Below are 20,826 nucleotides of genomic sequence, written 5' to 3' on the forward strand. Positions count from 1 at the left end.
TTATCTCATTTTGATTTAATCTCTTGTCTTATAAAATATAACCTTTTAATTATATTAAATATTTCTATTTTAATGAGTAAATGAGTAAAGTTATAATGTAATGAAGAGTTTTACAAAAGGTAACTGAGTGTATTTTAAGTGATTGCGTTTCTTTGTATCTTTTTAGCCTCAGTTAACTTAGTGGTTCCCAAAGCTGACTGATTATCAAAATCATCTGGTAAATTAAAAAAATTTTTAAATCCTTAGGTCCTTCCCTAGACATACTGACTGAGAATCTCCAGAGGTGGATTGTGGGAATCCGTAGTTTAAAAAGAAGCTCCCCAAGAGATTCTGATATTGATTTTGCCAGGTTGAGAGATCAGCTCATTATAGAAAAATTTTTAATTAAAAATTTTTTTTAAGTTTTTTTTTTTTTTTTTTTTTTGCGGTACGCGGGCCTCTCACTGTTGTGGCCTCTCCCGTTGCGGAGCACAGGCTCCGGACGCGCAGGCTCAGCGGCCACGGCTCACGGGCCCAGCCGCTCCGCGGCATATGGGATCCTCCCAGACCGGGGCACGAACCCGTATCCCCTGCATCGGCAGGCGGACTCTTAACCACTGCGCCACCAGGGAGGCCCTTTTTTAAGTTTTATAAGTAGCTAGAGGTAAGTGGAGATGATGAACCTTGATACTAACCTAAGCATTTATTCTTCTAAGGAAAAGTGAAAGTCGCGCCTTTATTTCTTACTAGAAAGGCTCAGAAAACAGCTGATCCTGTCCTTGGTTTTGATGAAAGCAGGTCAGTCTGATACAAATTTTAAAATGTCAAAATATTTCATGGAATATATTTTGCATTCATTTACTTTGAAGCTTTGATAAATCCATTTTAATAGATGACAATATTGACAATGCTACAACTGCAATTTGAAGATCTTGGTCTTTTGCAAACATTTTGTGTCCATCTCTAGACAAAACAGTGGGAAAATACGCAAACCAAAAATAGCAAAAAGCTGGTTTATGAACTTGTTCAGTAAATATTTAAATACCTACTATGTAGCAGGTGCTGTTTTTGATACTAGGAATATCATGGGGAATAAGACATATTCCCTGTCCTCAGGAGGCTTATACCCTAGAGGAAAGACAATCTCTGATTAAACGTTAATTGGGCCAACAAATGAAAAATTGCAGTGTGCTAAGAAGGAGAGGTACAAAGGTCTATTAAAAGTTTGTTGAGTCGATTTGGTCTGGTCAAGCAAGGATTTTCTGAGGAAATGACATCTGAACTGAAGGATGAGCAGGAGTTCATCAGGAGGTGGAGCAGTGTTCCAGCCAGAGGGCCCATCTGCAGAGTCCCTGTGGCTGGAAGGAGCATGGTAAACACAGGAGGTTGAAGGAATGCCAGTGTGACTTGAGCAGAAACAGCATGGGGGAGAGAAATGAGATTATGCTGGAGAGGTGGCTGCCAGCCCATGTGGGTAGGGCCCTTAGGCCATATGGAAGAATTTTGTCACTATGCTAAGAGCAATGAGAAGCAATCAGAGGGTTTTAAACAGGAGTATGGACATAAACATTTGGATTTTGAAAGTTTAATTTGACTGCTGGATTAATTTGGCTCTTGTACAGAGAATGGGATGGAGGAGGGATTAGAGTGGATGCAAGGGTTTGGGTGTGAGATGATGGAGGTGTGGACTCAGGTGCTGGAGATGACGTATGAAAAGATTTTAGGAGATAAATTTAAGAACCCTTGCTGATTAATTAGACACGGGGGCTGGGGGTGGGAGAGACAAAGGTAGAAGGGTGACACTTAAGTTCTGGTCTGTGCCAGTAGATGGCATGATGGAAGAAGACCAGGTTTAGGGACATGAGTTCAGGTTATTTTTTTCTTCCTGTTTCAGTTTTATTGAGGAATAATTACATATTGTTAAGTGCACAAATCTTAAGCATACAGTTTTGATTAGTACACTATATCAAGATGTAACATCTTTCTTTTACTCCCTAATGGTTACTTACTCTTTCTGTGTATCACCACCATCACCACCACAACAAAGGGTTACCACTATTCTGATTTCTATTACCATCAATTAGTTTGACTTCTGTTGCCATGGGTTAGTCTTGTCTGTTTTAGAACTTCACGTAAACTTTATATATTCATATATATATTGTTTTGTGCCTAACTGCTCTTGCTCAGTACACACATATTTTTTAAAATCAACTTTATTCAGGTATAATGTACATACAATCATATGCACCCATATTAAGTAAACAGTTTGAGGTTTATCAAATGTACACATCTGTGTGATCGCCACCACAATAGAGAACATTTCATCACCCTCAAAAATTCCCTTTTGCCTCTTTGCAGTTCATCCCTGCCTTCCACTCCCAATGCCATGCAACCTGTGATCTGCTTTCTGTTGGTATAGATTAGTTTGCCTTTTCTAGAATTTCATAGAAGTCATACAGGAGGTACACTTTTGTCTCTGGCTTCTTTCAGTCAAAAAATATCAGTAGTCTATTCTTTTTTATTGCCGAATAGTATTCCTTATACGAATATATTTACCACAATTTATTCTTTTATTGGTGGCCATTTGGGTTGTTTCCAGTATTTACCCATTTACTCATGGATTCCTGTTTTATTCTCTGGGTTTTAATCCATTAATAATTTTAAGGCTCAAATTGCTTCTAATTTGGCCATTGGAAGCCCTTCAGCTTGGTTTCTTTGCCCCTTTGACACATACTCATTATTTATAGAGCATTTCTTACTTTTTTGAACACAAAGATATTCCAGGCTCATCTTTTATTTGCCCTGCCCCAGCTCTGTAATTAGCCTCTTCTGCAAGGAGCCCTGGTTCCTTTTAGTGGAGGTGCTTATTTTACCTAATGCTCCTGAGGTATCAGTGCTTCTAGGCTTTCTCAGCAGATAAAGCTAGGAAGTACACACACACACACCCAAAACTATTTCTAACTGTGTATATAATATATGTGTGTGTGTATATATGTATATTTTTTTCCCCGGTACGCGGGCCTCACTGTTGTGGCCTCTCCCGTCGCGGAGCACAGGCTCCGAATGCGCAGGCTCAGCGGCCATGGCTCACGGGCCCAGCCGCTTCATGGCATGTGGGATCTTCCCGGACTGGGGCACGAACCTGTGTCTCCTGCATCGGCAGGCGGACTCTCAGCCACTGCGCCAGCAGGGAAGCCCTGTGTGTATATTTTTTATTAGTACCTTGTACCCCCTCCTTAAAGTTTACCTTCTGCTCTAGGCACATACTAATATAACTACTTCACCCATCTTTTCGTCTGTCCCTCCAATTAATAGTCGAAAAGGTACACCTCCTCTTTTCTGAGATTAATCTCTTCAGTCTGGCTTTAGATCTCATCTTTTCTTCATTTCTCTCAAATGGGAAAGGAATAGAAATTTTTGAAGCCTCTTCTTAATTACCAACCCAAATTTCAGTTTGCAGAGAATATTACAGTCCTCACTCTATATATGGCAGGCTAGGAAGGGTGTATAAGCCGTGGCACACCAGCACCATGCTCTCCCTCCCCTCAGCCACTCCATCATGCCATCCTCCTCTACCCTTTCACCACCCTCCCGCTAAAGTCAAGATTCTTATGATTAGCAATACAAGATAAGCCAGGTGAAACTGAGACATCAATGATAAGGGCCTTAAGGTTCCTGCTATTGTATTGGAAACAATATTACCTTAGAAGTCCTTGTGTTAACTTTTAGAAATGTGGCACTGATTTTGTTTTCTGATTATAATATAAATGTATGTTTTAAAAAAAAAAGGAAGACAAAGACATTTTGGTGGATGTCCTTCAAGACATTATTTTCTGTATATACTTATTTTAATTTTTTTTAACACTGAAAGACTTTCGTTTTTACGATAAGCAGAAAAAGAATTTGACCAGCTAACATCTCAGGTAGCTGATTAAATTTTTTCAAATAAAATTAAGAAGTATTTATTGTATAGTTAGTTTATTTTTTTAAGTGTTTATAACCTTAGCTCTCCTTTTCTCACATCATTTTCTTAAAAGCCAAGATGCAACTGAGAAGCCTCAGGATTGTGATGTGCAGTTTAAAGCAAAGCGTGACTTTCTAATGAGTGGTTTGCCAGATTTGTTGAAACGACAAATTGCAAAGAAAGCTGCTGCGTTAGATGTGTACAATGCAGTGAGTACCAGTTTCCAGAGCGTCGTTCATGTTCAGCAAAAAGATGATGGTGAGTTTATTACTATGAAATATTTTAAAATGTTAGTAGTAATATGAAACCATGTAAGTTGGTTTAAGGTGAGACAAAGGTTTAGGTATAATTCTTATGGGGATTTTTGTGGGAATTTAGTGTTTTATCCTCTCTTCTTCAGCCTTGGACTGAGGAAGGGGGTGGGGCAAGAAAGCCAAAGGCATCCTCAGCCCTTACCCCTGATGCCAGGGGAGGGCAGGCACATGCGTGGGCCCTTAAGTGAATGCTGTCCAGACAGGCGCTGTGTTCTAAAAGGAAGGCCGTTCCCTTCTGAAATCATAGCCTGTGTGTGAACAGATCATCTTTAAGAATTTGTCAGAGGAGCTCCAGCCCTGTCTTGGTCCAGTCTGCTGTTCACTGTTCAAGGGAAATCTGTTTGCCTCCTTTCCAGAACAGCTTGTGCTGTTTAGTACCACAGAAGTATCTGTGGGCTATATCCTGCCATTGGTAACAGGGAGCTCCACTGGAGCAACAGTGGAGCAACAGTGCTCCATTGTTCTAGTTCAGTCTTTCCTCACATGCACCATGCACGAGAGCAAGCTGTTTGCCCAAGCCTTGTAAGGTGGTGTTAGCTTGTTCCTGAGCTCATTCTCTTTGGATCCAAGTGCTATGGCAACCACAGTCCTACTTTACTTGTGTAGTTTTTAATTTACTGATAATGTACAAAGCCTTCTATCTTTGCTTTGTTGTTGTTCCTACCTAGAGTTTTTTTGTCAGCACAAAAACAGTTATATTCTTCTCAGCTGGCTTTGCGGTTTGGTTTGGTCTATTCCCTCTACTCATGAAATGTTCACTATGTTCTGTTCTCCTTTCTTTTCCTTTTATGTATCTGACCTTGATAGTTGTTTTTTTTTTAACGATTTTTTTTTAAACCCACATTTGTTTATTTATTTAGTTTTGTTGTGTTGGGTCTTCGTTTCTGTGCGAGGGCTTTCTCTAGTTGTGGCAAGCGGGGGCCACTCTTCATCGCAGTGCGCGGGCCTCTCACTATCGCGGCCTCTCTTGTTGCGGCGCACAGGCTCCAGACGCGCAGGCTCAGTAGTTGTGGCTCACGGGCCTAGTTGCTCCATGGCATGTGGGATCTTCCCAGACCAGGGCTCGAACCCGTGTCCCCTGCATTAGCAGGCATATTCTCAACCACTGCACCACCAGGGAAGCCCATGACCTTGATAGTTTTTGAGTTTTGTTTAGCCTCTCTTTTTTGGGGAACTTCCCAGTCAGTCTTTCTAGTAATATTCCACTTTTCTTTTCCTTTTTTTTTTGTGGTACGCGGGCCTCTCACTGTTGTGGCCTCTCCCGCTGCGGAGCACAGGCTCCAGAGGCGCAGGCTCAGCGGCCATGGCTCACGGGCCCAGCCGCTCCGCGGCACGTGGGATCCTCCCAGACTGGGGTACGAACCCGTGTCCCCTGCTTTGGCAGGCGGACTCTCAACCACTGCGCCACCAGGGAAGCCCCCACTTTTCTTTTTTCCCAGTTCTTTCACTGGCCATTCTCTCGATGCAGTCTTTCTTGTTACTTTTACTAGTTCCGTTTTTTTACATATTTATTTATTTAATTTTCTTTTTTGCTGCGTCGGGTCTTAGTTGCAGCACACGGTATCTTCGTTGTGGCGCGTGGGCTCCTCGTTGCAGCGTGCGGGCTTCCCTCTCACTGTGGCGTGTGGGCTCCAGAGCACATAGGCTCTGTAGTTGTGGTGCGGTGGGCTGCCGACTGTGTGGGCTCTGTAGTTTGCGCATGCAGACACTCTGGTTGAGGCGTGCGAGCTCAGTAGTTGTGGTGCGTGGGCTTACTTGCCCTGCAGCATGTGGGATCTTAGTTCCCCGACCAGGGATCGAACCTGCATCCCCTGCATTGGAAGGTGGATTCTTAACCACTGGACCACCAGGGAAGTCCCTAGTTCAGTTTTATAAAGCATTTTCTAATAGTACATTCAATTACAGAAGTTAGTTACGCTTTTCCTTAGGATCATGCCCACGCTCACCTAGTAACAGAATCTGGATTTCAGGATGCTAACTGCCCCTGAAATTTTTAACCTGATTTGCAAGGTTGATTTAAAAAGAAAAGAAAATATTCTAATATTTGCTTATTTTTAACAATTGGGAGGGAAGACTGGGTAATTTTTATGAATTGTATTTGTTGGAGGTGAAGGTATTGTTTCCTGTATACTCATTTGAGTTTTGGTACTTTTGTGTTAACTATATAGTTGTTGTCGAGTCTTCTCATGTTTATTTAGTTGGTATTTGATAAGTGGATAAGGATATGACTGAAGGTAATTAACATAATTTTTCTCTTTTTCTTTAGGGTGCCATTTGTGGCATTTGAAACCACCCACTTGTCCTCTCTTAACTAAACTTAAAGAACTGAATACTAAAGTAATAGATCTCTCAAAATGTGTCATGGCTCTTGGTGAATTTTCAACATTGAGTTCAAATTCAAAAAGTAATAAGTCTGCTGCTGTGGTAAGTGTGAGAACAGTCATCCATTGTAGGAAGTTCCCTTCATATCTTTCAGAGGGAAAAAATTTTGGATATTTACTGTTGTGGCCTAAAATTCATCTCTTCCTAGAGTCCAATTTTCAAAAATAAATCCCAATTGAAGTACATATCTGTTTTAAATACTCCTAGAGCTTTAAAAACATACTAAGAGTTAATGATAGCCAGTTTCAAAAGAATATTAGATTATATAGCACATTTAGATACTTTATCAGCCAGAATTATAATCTAATAAATGTGTAAAATACAATTCGTTGAAAAGAAAGAACAATAAAAATATGAACTAAGGGACTTCCCTGGTGGCACAGTGGATAAGACTCCGCGCTTCCAGTGCAGGGGGCCTGTGTTCGATCCCTAGTCAGGGAACTGGATCCCACATGCATGCTGCAACTAAGAGTTCACATGCCACAACTAAGGAGCCCTCGAGCTGCAACTAAGGAGGCCATGAGCCGCAAATAAGGAGCCCTCCTGCAGCAACTAAGATCTGGTGCAACCAAATAAATAAACAAACAAACAAACAAAAATGAACCAAGTCCTTCTGAAGCTGTGCAAATGCAGCTTTGCCATCGAGATTGTATTTAGTGACTAAAGCTAATCCTACAATGACATAGACTTATAGTCAGAAAGTAGTTGGTAGTATTCTGATTAAGATTAATGGACAATGTGGGTTTAATTGAGCATTTTATTCTTCATTGCAGTTTGTGGGGAGAAGGAAGGATTTGACTGAAGAAGTACGAAATCTTTTGCTGGAGGAAATTAGGTGGTCAAATCCTGAGTTTTCTTTGAGGAAATACTTCCCTTTGCTTCTAAAAAAGCGAACTGAGCACCAGGCACTTTCCAAGTGTCAACGTAAACAAGGTTAGTGATAATTACTATTTCTGTTAACATTTCAGTTTTGAAAACACTAAGCTTAGCCATTGACTCTTGGAAGTGGTCACCACTGAGAGAACATTGCTTATGGTTGATAGGGAAAGCTGTTCAATTAAATTCAAGCAACTTGTGTGATACAGTGTTAGCCCCTGCCAGCTTCCAGAGTCGGCAACCCAAAGACAGCTTTAATTATGTTAAAATACTAATAATTTATTTAAGGAAAGCCTTATTAGATGAGGTAGTTTATATAGCCCATACAAAAGGCATCTAAATAACAAGATATTCAGCTTGCTTTCAGTATGCCACATTTGATTCTTGCGTTTTCATTTTATACATAAGGCTATTGGATATTTTGAAGTGGTATTAAGATTATTGGGTATTAAAATTTGTTTTTTGTTGATTAATAAGCACATGCATTTCAATAATTCCCCAAATAGGAAGTCCAAAACTAGAGCCCGACGTCAGTCGAAAAGAAACCAAAAGGAAACGAGTGGAAATGGAAAATCATAAATCCAAAAGAAAGAAACCAAATGAGTATTCAGGAAGTCCAAAAAAGATAAGTGGGAAACTAGAAGAACTTGACAAAAGAAACAACTCCAGCGGGATAAAGCTAGATTCTTCCAAAGGTTTATTTCCTAAAACATCCAGGAAGAAACGAACAGCTTTGAGTACAAGGTGTAAAGTGGAAACAGAAGCCGTAGAAGATTCTGATATTCTGATAATAGATGGTGACAAGTCTACATCAGAAGTATCTTCTATTCCAGGTGAATTAGACTTTCTCCCTGTGGTCCTAGAGGTTTCTTGTTTGTTTTTAACTTCTCATTTTCCCCCGTCTCTTAATATATGCTCACTGCAACATTTAAACAAAATAAGAAGTGGAAGCCTCACTGATTAGAGTCTTCCAGATAACCACGTTTAACAGATGGCTGTTTGGTCTTTGATTTTTCTGTGCTTCCCTAAATACATATGCTTTCTTAAAAACCGGGAGACTTCCCTGGTGGTCCAGTGGTTAAGACGCCACGCTCGCAATGCAGGGGACCCGGGTTCAATCCCTGGTCAGGGAACTAGATCCTGCCTGCTGCAACTAAAGATCCCGCATGCCGCAACTAAAAATCCCACATGCCCCAACTAAAGATCCTGCATGCTGCAACTACAAAAAAGATCCCGCGTGCCGCAATGAAGATCTCGCACACGGCAGCGAAGATCCTGAGTGCTGCAACTAAGACCCGGTGCAGCCAAATAATTTAAAAAAAAACAACAACCTAGAATCACACTCTACCTATTATTTTACACCTGTTTCACATATTTTTGACATATTCCCATTTGGTTACGTAGCTTTTCTGAAACATTCTATTGAATTAATTCATCCATTTAGATTATGTTTTGATAATTTGTACAGCAAGTCTCTGTATTTTTTTAAATTAATTAATTATTTATTTTTGGCTGCGTTGGATCTTCGTTGCTGTGTGTGGCCTTTCTCTAGTTGAGGCGAGCAGGGACTACTCTTCGTTGCGGCACGCAGGCTTCTCATTGCGGTGGCTTCTCGTTGCGGAGCATGGGCTCTAGGCGCACGGGCTTCAGTAGTTGTGGCACATGGGCTCAGCAGTTGTGGCTCATGGGCTCTAGAGCGCAGGCTCAGTAGTTGTGGCACACAGGCTTATTTGCTCCGCGGCATGTGGGATCTTCCCGGACCAGGGCTCGAACCCATGTCTCCTGCATTGGCAGACGGATTCTTAACCACTGAGCCACCAGGGAAGCCCCTCTATATTAAAAAAAATTTTTTTTAATTTTTTAAAATTAATTAATTTATTTGTTTTTATTTTTGGCTGTGTTGGGTCTTCGTTGCTGAGCACGGGCTTTCTCTAGTTGCGGTGAACGGGGGCTACTCTTTGTTGTGGTGTGCGGGCTTCTCATTGCAGTGGCTTCTCTTGCTGTGGAGCACAGGCTCTAGGCACACGGGCTTCAGTAGTTGTGGCATGTGGGCTCTAGAGCGCAGACTCAGTAGTTGGGTGGCCAGGCTTAGTTGCTCCGCGGCATATGGGATCTTCCCGGGCCAGGGATCAAACCCGTGTCCCCTGAATTGGCAGGCAGATTCTTAACCACTGCACCACCAGGGAAGCCCGTTTAAAAATTTTTCTTGGAGCATGGTTGATTTACAATGTTGTGTTAGTTTGAGGTGTACAGCAAAGTGAATCAGATATACATATACCTATATCCACTCTTTTTTTAGATTCTTTTCCCAGATAGGCCATTACACAGTATTGAGTAGAGTTCCCTGTGCTATACAGTAGGTTCTTATTAGTTATCTATTTTATATGTAGTAGTGTGTATATGTCAATCCCAATCTCCCAATTTATCCCTGCCTGCCCTTACCCTGGTAACCATAAGTTTGTTTTCTACATCTGTGACTCTACCTCTGTTTTGTAAATAAGTTCATTTGTACCCTTTTTTTTAGATTTACATATAAGCAATATCATATGATATTTATCTTTCTGTGTCTGACTTACTTCCCTCAGTATGACAATCTCTAGATCCATCCATCTGTCAGTTTTTAAAACTATTTTCATGCATTGACTCCACTAAATAAACTATAGATTCCCTTACCCCACAAATTCCACTGGGGATTTGATTTTGCATTAGAATGTAGATTAATGCCATGTGGTGGGGCCAAAAAAAACGAGAGGGAGATGCATACCACAACGTAGATTAATTTGGAGGGGACTGGCATCTTCCTAACTCTTCTCAATTGGGAGTGTAGCATCTCTCCGTTTACTCAGACTGACATCCTAGAATGTTTTAATGTATCTTTTTAGTGGTCAAGAAGAGGTTCCATGAAAATTATGCTGCATTTGTTCTTTAGATTATTTCTTACAGTACAAATTATTTTTCATATTTTGTGTTTCTTGAGTGATTGTTAAAATTTTTAATGTATACTTTTAAATCTTATTGTCATAAGACTTTATGGTGGTTAGCTTTTAAGAGGGAAGGGTTTTGATGTGAAAAATTTTTAATATAATGTTAAGTTTTGAAATTGCCTTTTTGGCAATTTGTAAATATAAATATTTGTACAAATACTTATTGTTACATGAAACAATAATGTAAATGCCTAAGAATATATGTTTATGCCAAGAAACAAAATACTTTAATATATATTTTTTGCTTTAGATTCTGGAACTGAAGACATGCTTTGGACAGAAAAGTATCAACCCCAGAACTCCGGTGAACTTATAGGCAATGAGCTAGCTATTAGAAAGTTACATAGGTTGGTAAAATTTGTAAAAGAATTGAGAAATAGTTTATGAATCTAGTTTTACTATTTATTTTATTTGTACTAAAATCTAGAAATTATAAAGTAATACATCACAAGGTAAAATCTTAAAAATAAAAAAATAAAAAGAATTTTCAGTGAAAAGTAAATGTACCTCTTTTCTCCTGTTTCTACTCCCTAGAGGTAAATGACTATTAAAAGTGTCTTGTAAAACCTTCCAGAAAAATTTTAATGCATATATTTGCTCCTTTCTTCCTAACAAATAGGATCATATTACTACTAATTCAGGTAATAATCCTTTGTCTATAATTCCCACCTCCAAAGAGTTCTGGAAATTTAAAGTTTATTAACTTTATTATATACATAAAGTTTATTATAGTCTTTATCAGTCCCACTTAGTAGGAGTTCATATTTTTTTAACTAGAAATATTCAGTGATTATGGATGTACTGCCACAGACCCACTAGGGATATTATGTTCTATGTGGTATATGTACCAAATTACATTTCTAATATCTGAAAAATCCTGAATTCTAAAACTCATCTGGCCCAAAGGATTTCATACAAGGAATTAGGACTCATAATAATAAAATCTTTGAGATTGGCATTGTTCTAAGCACTTGATCATGCTTAGCTCATTTGATCCTTAGAACAATCCTAAGAGGGTAAATACTGTTCCTTATGAGGAATGAGGCCCAGAGAGGTTGAGTTATTTGTCCATGGTCACACAGCTAGAAAGTGGTGGAGCTGGCATTTAAACTCAGTCTAGCTCCAGACTAGAACTTAATCTTTCTACTCATACTAAGCATTGTATCAATATATTAGACATCTTTCATGTCACCATACAATCTACTCCAGTTCTTCACAGTTTTTGTACTGATTTCTTATGTGAGCATACATACCATATGTGATGTATTTTTAGGTTTTTCCTTTTGGAGGCTACTATAAACAGTGTTGCAGTGAATATCCTTGCACATATTGTCTTGAGTATTTAGACAAAAATTACTTCATTTTAAAATATCAATGTCCATGTAAAATTATTTTACTATATAGGTGATTCAAAAATGTTATGGAGTTCTTAAAAACTAGCAATATACCATCACTTCCCCTGACAATCATTTTAACGTATCATCTAAGAGCTATCTATATTCTGTGAATTATTTTTATTAACATACATTTTCTTGTGGTAGTTGGTTGAAAGACTGGAAAAGAAGAGCTGAATTGGAAGAAGGACAGAATTTGAAGGGAAAAAGAGATGAGAAACAGGAAGGTATTCTGAGTCATTTTTTTCCATTTCACTGAACATTTTTAGAATTAGATTAGCTGAAAATTTTTATAAAGCTGCTTGTTTGATATTTTATATTTGGTTTTTTAGTTTTCGTACATTGAATTTCCAACATTTATTAGCAAGAAGTTTGTGGGATTTGGTCATTGGGTTTGGTGAGACAGAATTGACGCCTAAGTGATTGTTTTATGTGCATTTGAATGATTTTTCAGATCCATTGGACAGCATAGACTTTAAAGGCAGTTCAGATGATGAAGAAGAGAATCGTCTTTGCAATACTGTTCTTATAACAGGGCCAACAGGAGTGGGGAAAACTGCTGCGGTATATGCTTGTGCTCAGGAGCTTGGATTTAAGGTTAGTGGACAAATGTTAATGTAATAATTACCCTTGAAACAAAAGGAAACATAAACCATTCTGCCATTTTTTCATAAATTCTTCTTTTAGATATTTGAAGTGAATGCCTCTTCTCAGCGCAGTGGTAGACAAATTCTGTCTCAGCTAAAGGAAGCTACTCAGTCCCATCAAGTAGACAAGCAAGGTGTAAACTCACAAAAACCCTGTTTTTTTAATAGCTACAACATAGGCAAGTCACCAAGTAAGTAAATTATTTTCCTGAAGTTGTAATGTTTAAAAAATTAAAATCTAAGAAAAGAATTTTAATAATTAGTATTTTTTTTAATAAATTTATTTATTTTATTTATTTATTTTTGGCTGCATTGGGTCTTTGTTGCTGCGTGCAGGCTTTCTCTAGTTGCGGTGCGCAGGGGCTACTCTTCATCATGGTGCGCGGGCTTCTCATTGTGGTGGCTTCTCTTGTTGTGGAGCACGGGCTCTAGGCCCATGGGCTTCCGTAGTTGTGGCTCTCAGGCTCTAGAGCGCAGGCTCAGTAGTTGTGGCGCACGGGCTTAGTTGCTCCACGGCATGTGGGATCTTCCCCGACCAGGGCTCGAACCCATGTCCCCTGCCTTGGCAGGCTGATTCTTAACCACTGCGCCACCGGTGAAGTCCCAATAATTAGAATTTTGCCATTCATTGTAGCTCTAACTGATAAGGACTTTTTTAAAAGCATAGCCACAATATCATAATCAGACCTAACAAAATTAACTGTATACCTTAATTTGATGTAATATGTAGTTTAATTTCAGTTTTCTGTTTCAAATGGTTTGTTCAAATCAGGATCCAAACAAGATTCATAGTTTACATTTGATTAACGTCACCTAAGTTTCTTTTAATCAGCTCCCTCACCCTTTCTTTTTTTTTTTTTTTTTCTTTTTGCGGTACGCGGGCCTCTCACTGTTGTGGCCTCTCCCGTTGCGGAGCACAGGCTCCGGACGCGCAGGCCCAGCGGCCATGGCTCACGGGCCCAGCCGCTCCGCGGCATATGGGATCCTCCCAGACCGGGGCACGAACCCGTATCCCCTGCATCGGCAGGCGGACTCTCAACCACTGCGCCACCAGGGAGGCCCTCACCCTTTCTTTTCATGTCATTTATTTGTTGAAGAACATGGGTCATTTGTCATAAAATTTCTCACATTCTAGATTTGGCTGATTATATCTTCATGGTATCAGTTAACACATTCCTCTTCCTTGTATTTCTTATAAACTGGCAGTTAGATCTGTGGGGTTGATTAGATTCATTTCCACTTTGGTGCTGGCCTACCCGCATAGACAGGGCTGTGTGCTTCCTGTGGTGTCACAGCAAGAGATTCATGATGACTGGTTATCCCACTTTTAGTTATATTAAAATATTTTTAAGATTACACCTCTTTCCTTGTGGTGTTAAAATGCCCTATTTTTTTTTTTTTTCTTTTTTTTGTGGTACGGGGGCCTCTCACTGTTGTGGCCTCTCCCGTTGTGGAGCACAGGCTCCGGACGCGCAGGCTCAGCGGCCATGGCTCACGGGCCCAGCTGCTCCGCGGCACATGGGATCCTCCCAGACCGGGGCACGAACCCGTATCCCCTGCATCGGCAGGCGGACTCTCAACCACTTGCGCCACCAGGGAGGCCCAAAATGCCCTATTTTTTAAAAACAATTTTATTTATTTATTTGGTCGCGTTGGGTCTTAGTTGCGGCTTGCAGGCTCCTTTGTTGTGGCATGTGAACTCTTAGTTGTGGCATGCACGTGGGATCTAGTTCCCAGACCAGTGATCGAACCCTGGCCCCCTGCGTTGGGAGCTTGGAGTCTTAACCACTGCACCACCAGGGAAGTCCCTAAAATGCTCTATTTTTATGACATGATAGTGATATCTATAATTTTTTTTCAAGCTCAAAATTTTCACTAAGTTTTCCGAACACCTGTGATATGCAAGGTCTATGACAAGATCTCTGGAGATGAGGGTACAAAAAAAGAATAGGACACAGTCATGGAATGGTGCACATATGCTGGTACATAAAGAAGATCCTGCTCTGAGTCCGTATGATAATAACTAGCACTTGTAAAGGCTGAATGAGGGTACTTAGAGAGGAGCAAAGGACACACTCTGGAATAAATGCCAGGCCACTGTTGGGCTTCTGAAGGGTAGACATCAGCCATTTGTTTTTTAACTTTGTATCCATCTTTCATAGCATATCTAGAAAAACATATCGTTTGCTTGCAATATCAGTTTACTGTGGGCTAAATTGAAGTTACACAGGAAAGTCTGTAATGTGCTCAGTATGTACTGATATCACTTTTTCTCCAGCCTCTTCTGACCTCAAGCAGATGTAGACAGAGTGAATTAAGGGATTATGAAGATTTTTGCTTCAAGAATATATGTTTCTTGGAAAAGAGTATCTTTTCCAAATGATTGGTTTTGCCTTCTCTACTGGTAGAATAACTAACAATACAGTAATATTTGACTGTAAAGAGAATATAAGAATGAAAAAGAATTTTTATACCTTTGCTTTTTAACTGGTAAGGGTAGAAATATACTGTGGATAACTCAATCTTGCCATCTGTTTAATTTTTAGAATATTTGTCTTTAAGTGCAATTTGTTTTTGGCAGAAAAATTAAGCTCCCCCAAGAAGGTTGTTACATCACCAAGAAAACTTCCTCCACCATCACCACAAAGTAGTGGACCAAAGCGAGTACTTCCACCTAGAACTTTGGCAAATTATTTTAAAGTGTCTTGTAAGCCAAAAAATAATGAACAAATAGGAGCACTTCTGGAAAATAATAAAGGTAAGATACTAAATTAACAGAGGCCCTGATAACATAAAAATATTATCATAGTTCATGAGTTCCTATTGCTATTTATTAAACCTCAGTTACACTGAAGGTCGTATATATAGGAGTATTGATACTTTGTTTCAGTTTTGATCATGGATTTCAGTTTGAGTTTATTCTGTGGAAAAATCCAGTGTTAAAAGTTGATTTTATCTAAAATATTAATGTTTTATTTATGCAGGAATCAAAAATTCTTTTGAACAGAAACCAGTTATTCAGACTAAATCTACAAACACAACTAATAAAAATGTCAAAGAGTTTGGGGCTGAGGAACCCAACAGGAAAAATGCAACATCTCTCATTCTGTTTGAGGAGGTAGGCTTACAGAGGTATACATTTGTGATACCTCCTGATAAAAACTTATTCTAAAGATTACTGTATGTTTTACTATAAAGGACTGTAAAATAGCCAAGAAGGTCAGGAATAATTGTATCTATTTGAAATTAAAGTGAATGAAACTGTCAGCCATAGAAGAATTTTTTAGGAACATGATTAATGCAATTCAGTTACTGCTTAGTGTTTGTAGAAATTATTCTGACCCATACTTATCCAATTATAGGTGACTGCATTTTTTTGTTTTTAATGTTTGATACTTTTTTTACCCTTTTAATAGTATAAAACGTTGTAAGCTTTCGGCATGGTGTGAAGTCACACTGTTCACAAATTCATAAATTCTGTCTCTAATAGACATATAGTGTATCTACTGTGTATACATAACTGATATCCAATAAGTATATTGTTACTGTATTAATATTCTAATAACCATTTGTTCTTAGGTTGATGTCATTTTCGAAGAAGATGCTGGGTTTTTGAATGCAATCAAAACATTCATGGCAACCACGAAAAGACCTGTAATCCTTACGACAAGTGGTAGGTAACCAGTGGTTTTACAATTAATTACTTTTGGTTAAAATATTTGGGGAAAGCTTCTAATTTTAGTTAGATATGTTCCTTTTGAAGTCTGCTGGTAAATTAAGTCTGTTTTTTTCCCTAAAGCGATGAGGCTTCTAGATCTTTTTTAAATTATTTTTGGCTGCATGGGGTCTTTGTTGCTGCACACGGGATCTTCATTACCAAGTGCGGGATCTTTAGTTGCGGCATGTGGGATCTAGTTCCCTGACCAGGGATCAAACCTGGGCATTGGGAGTGTGGAGTCTTAACCACTGGACCACCAGGGAATTCCCTATATATTGTTTTATAACATTCTTCTCTAATATTTGTCATTGCAAATATTGAGTAGAATATCTCTGCTATGGGTTTGTGTTAGACTCTACTTAGAAATTAATAGCCCGTTTGATAGTTAATGATTGTACTCTAAAAATATTGATAAAAATCATATTAATCCCAAGTGAGATGGTAGTTTAATTAAAAAGTCAAGATGGAAGTTCAATTCCTTAATGATTTATAATTTGCATATTTTATTTTCATTACTGATGAAATATAGAATACTTTCATAGAAAAGTATGACAAGAGAAAGTACCTTAGTGGTCTTAATGTTTAAAAAATATGTTATTTCCCTATAGATCCAACATTTAGTTTAATGTTTGATGGCTGCTTTGAAGAAATTAATTTTAACACTCCTTCACTGGTAAGTTTTTAATTTTGAACAGCATAAATTATATATCACAATTATATAAAAGGTGATTTATTATAAAATTTAGTTATAATTTTTAAATGTGGTTACTAAGGGGTATGTTAAAATTTCTGCATTTTAGGAGACTTCTGATTATCTTTTTTTTACTTTAAAAAATATCTTTTTCAAAATTCATGTATTCAAATTTTTACTAGACTCCAGTGTTCATTAGGTCTTTTTCATAGTAACCAGTGCTTTACTGAGGTGAAATTTGCATATAGTTAAAAATACACTTAAGTATACAAATTGAAAAATGTGAACAGAGATAAACATCCATGTAACCATCACCCAGATCAAAATATAGAACATTTCCATCACCTCCAAAAGTTCCCTTGGGTCGTTTTTAGTCAGCACTGCCCTCTCCACCGGCGATAACCACTATTCTTTTATTTATTCATTCATTCATTCATTCATTCATTTATGGCTGTGTTGGGTCTTCATTTCTGTGCGAGGGCTTTCTCTAGTTGCAGCGAGCGGGGGCCGCTCTTCATCGCGGTGCGCGGGCCTCTCACTATTGCGATCTCTCTTGTTGTGGAGCACGGGCTCCAGACGCGCAGGTTCAGTAGTTGTGGCTCATGGGCCCAGTTGCTCCGCGGCATGTGGATTCTTTCCAGACCAGGGCTCGAACCCGTGTCCCCTGCATTGGCAGGCAGATTCTCAATCACTTTGCCACCAGGGAAGCCCCCTAAGGGATTTTCTTAAGGTTTAATAAAATTGCCTTCAGGATTCAGGTTGGAGAATCGCCCATAAAATTTTCCTTGCTGTCTCAGACTATGTACAGTTAATAAAAGAAGTTTATGTAAATGCTTCTAATTTGGTACCATATTCCTTTACATTTTTCTAGATCAATCATTCTCAATAAGAGCTTAAGATATTGTGAATCTTAGCAAAATTTGGCTTGCTTTTTGATATGTTATTGATGTATTTCTGTTAACTCTGCAGTTGACCATGTTTTTTTCCTGTGTCTCTCTCCCTCCTACCCCCACCTCTCCCCTCCTGTCTCTCTCTCTCTCAGCTAAATGTTGCCAGCTACCTACAGATGATCTGCTTGACTGAGAATTTTAGAACCGATGTAAAAGATTTTGTAACATTGCTAACTGCAAATACTTGTGACATCAGAAAAAGTATCCTTTACTTACAATTCTGGATTAGAAGTGGAGGTGGATTTTTAGAAGAAAGGCCATTATCTTTTTGTCGTAAGTTGATTTGTTGTAAAAGAAATTTCTGTAATGGGATCCTATATTAAAATATATGCTGTACCAAAACATTTGAAAGATTATAAAAATTTTGAGCATTGAGGTATCATGTTAATATTAAAAGAAACATACATACATCAACTTAGTTGATGAAAAGTTTTGTAAGCATTAAATGTGGGTAAATACAATTAAACTGAACCTGGAACAAATGGTTACTTGTACATTTATAAACATAGTTGCTTATAAACAAATAGAATTATATTATTTAGCAACTTTCTTTTTCATTTATTAAAAAAATAAGTATTGGTAATTTTTCCATATGTAAATTATTTTTAGATGACTGTATTGTAAGTTCCTTTTCAGCTTCCTTAATAGCCTGTAATTCTCTCTTTCCTAAGAACTCTATTATTTCAGAAATGCTTTATTTTATTTCTTATCAATCTTCAGTCATTGTTACCTAATTCAAGTCACAGACATTTACTGAGGACTTTCTCCATGCCAGGTCCTGTGTTTATATGAATAAGACATGGTTCCTTCCCTGAAGAAGTTCATAGTTTGTGGTTTCCATGCTCCATAGTCACAGTTCTGTAGTTACAGATCCTGCTCTGGGAAATATACAAATATTTAATTTAAAAAAAGGTGAAGTTCTGTAATATTAATCCCCTATTGGTTTTCTGATTAGTTCAAAATTTAGTATCTTATTCTTTTTAAAATTTTATTTATTTATTTATTTATTTGACTGTGTTGGGTCTTCATTTCTGTGCGAGGGCTTTCTCTAGTTGTGGCGAGTGGGGGCCACTCTTCATCGCAGCGCGCAGGCCTCTCACTGTCGCGGCCTCTCTTGTTGCGGAGCACAGGCTCCAGACGCGCAGGCTCAGTAGCTGTGGCTCACGGGCCCAGTTGCTCCGCGCCATGTGGGATCTTCCCAGACCAGGGCTCGAACCCGTGTCCCTTGCATTGGCTGGCAGATTCTCAACCACTGTGCCACTAGGAAAGCCCTAATATCTTATTCTTTCTCAAAGTATTTAATTCAATTTAAGCTGGCAGTTTTAACTATTTCTTAGAAGTAAATATGATAAATAAGACATGGAAAATATCCTATTTTAAACAAAATAGTTAGTAACTATCACCATATTACTGGTTATAAAATGTAATACCAAGGGGCCTCCCTGGTGGCGCAAGTGGTTGAGAGTCCGCCTGCCGATGCAGGGGATACGGGTTCGTGCCCCGGTCTGGGAGGATCCCATATGCCGCGGAGCGGCTGGGCCCGTGAGCCATGGCCGCTGAGCCTGCGCATCCGGAGCCTGCGCGTCCGGAGCCTGTGCTCCGCAACGGGGGAGGCCACAACAGTGAGAGGCCCGCATACCGCAAAAAAAAAAAAAAAAAAAAAAAAAAAATGTAATACCAAGAACTTGAGCATTATTTCTTTTTTTTTTTTTTTTTTTTTTTTTTTTTTTTTTTTTTTTTTTTTTTTGCGGTATGCGGGCCTCTCACTGTTGTGGCCTCCCCCGTCGCGGAGCACAGGCTCCGGACGCGCAGGCTCCGGACGCGCAGGCTCAGCGGCCATGGCTCAGCGGCCATGGCTCACGGGCCCAGCCGCCCCGCGGCATATGGGATCCTCCCAGACCTGGGTACGAACCCGTATCCCCTGCATCGGCAGGCGGACTCCCAACCACCTGCGCCACCAGGGAGGCCCAGCATTATTTCTTTTCTTGAAGATCTTAAATTCATTTCATTCCTGTCTTAAAAAAAAGATACACACTCATTGGAAATCAAACAATACGGAAGTATATAATGTAAAAAGTAAAAGATCTTGCCCCACTTCTTAAAGGTAGCTACTGTTAGACCTTTATCTATGCATATACAAATATTGCTACCTACTTATTTAGCAAAATTAAACAATACTATGTGTATTGTTAAACAATTTGCTTTTTCTTACCTCACAATTTATTGTCAGTACGTATAGTTCTAGCCCTCTCTTTTTTTTTTTTTTTTTTTTTTTTTTTTTGCGGTACACGGGCCTCTCACTGCCGTGGCCTCTCCCATTGCGGAGCACAGGCTCTGGACGCGCAGGCTCAGCGGCCATGGCTCACGGGCCCAGCCGCTCCACGGCATGTGGGATCTTCCCAGACCGGGGCACAAACCCGTGTCCCCTGCATCGGCAGGCGGACGCTCAACCACTGCGCCACCAGGGAAGCCCGCCCTCTCTTTTTCACAGCTGCATGCTATTCCATCATATAAAGTGGATGTAACGTAATTTAATTAACCATTACCTACTAGGTGACATTTAAGTCATCTTCACTTTGTTGTTAAAGTATGCAGTGAATATATTTTTTAATTTTGTCAATTTAGAAGGTGAAAAATGAGGGGTATCTTATTTTAATTTCCACTTCCATGATCACTGGTAAAATTGTACATCTTTTTATGAGTTTTTTTGATATTTGTGTTTCTTCTGTGACTTGCCTGTTCAGTCCTTGCCCTTTTTGCTGTTGGATTGTTTTGTAAGCCCACCCCACACCCCAGCCCCACTTAACCTATGTAGAAATCATGTTTGTATTGTATGCTTTATGAATTAGATACACACGGGGAGAATAACAAAATGAGGATTAGGTCCAAAAAATGCCAAAGGGGACTTCCCTGGTGGTGCAGTGGTC

At 39.2% G+C, this 20,826-nt stretch overlaps 1 protein-coding gene and 1 non-coding gene across 4 annotated transcripts in view; both read left to right on the forward strand.

Moving 5' to 3' along the window:
- The window catches only part of LOC132479277 (ATPase family AAA domain-containing protein 5-like), a 36,512-nt gene that overhangs the window by 12,066 nt on the left and 3,620 nt on the right, over nucleotides 1-20,826 (forward strand). For all 3 annotated transcript variants that reach the window (XM_060082827.1, XM_060082828.1, XM_060082829.1), the window contains exons 6-19: nucleotides 696-777; nucleotides 4,017-4,201; nucleotides 6,524-6,681; nucleotides 7,413-7,572; nucleotides 8,022-8,348; nucleotides 10,750-10,846; nucleotides 12,041-12,120; nucleotides 12,348-12,490; nucleotides 12,581-12,731; nucleotides 15,122-15,298; nucleotides 15,525-15,658; nucleotides 16,120-16,213; nucleotides 16,867-16,931; nucleotides 17,992-18,172. In XM_060082827.1, the coding sequence (XP_059938810.1) occupies nucleotides 696-777; nucleotides 4,017-4,201; nucleotides 6,524-6,681; nucleotides 7,413-7,572; nucleotides 8,022-8,348; nucleotides 10,750-10,846; nucleotides 12,041-12,120; nucleotides 12,348-12,490; nucleotides 12,581-12,731; nucleotides 15,122-15,298; nucleotides 15,525-15,658; nucleotides 16,120-16,213; nucleotides 16,867-16,931; nucleotides 17,992-18,172 (2,034 nt within the window). The remainder of the gene's footprint in view (nucleotides 1-695; nucleotides 778-4,016; nucleotides 4,202-6,523; nucleotides 6,682-7,412; nucleotides 7,573-8,021; nucleotides 8,349-10,749; nucleotides 10,847-12,040; nucleotides 12,121-12,347; nucleotides 12,491-12,580; nucleotides 12,732-15,121; nucleotides 15,299-15,524; nucleotides 15,659-16,119; nucleotides 16,214-16,866; nucleotides 16,932-17,991; nucleotides 18,173-20,826) is intronic.
- Nucleotides 8,576-8,648, forward strand: TRNAC-GCA (transfer RNA cysteine (anticodon GCA)). The gene has a single exon. It is a non-coding gene; the product is annotated as a tRNA-Cys (tRNA).

This window comes from Mesoplodon densirostris, chromosome 18, assembly GCF_025265405.1.
Source record: "Mesoplodon densirostris isolate mMesDen1 chromosome 18, mMesDen1 primary haplotype, whole genome shotgun sequence".
Classification (NCBI taxonomy): Eukaryota; Metazoa; Chordata; class Mammalia; order Artiodactyla; family Ziphiidae; genus Mesoplodon; species Mesoplodon densirostris.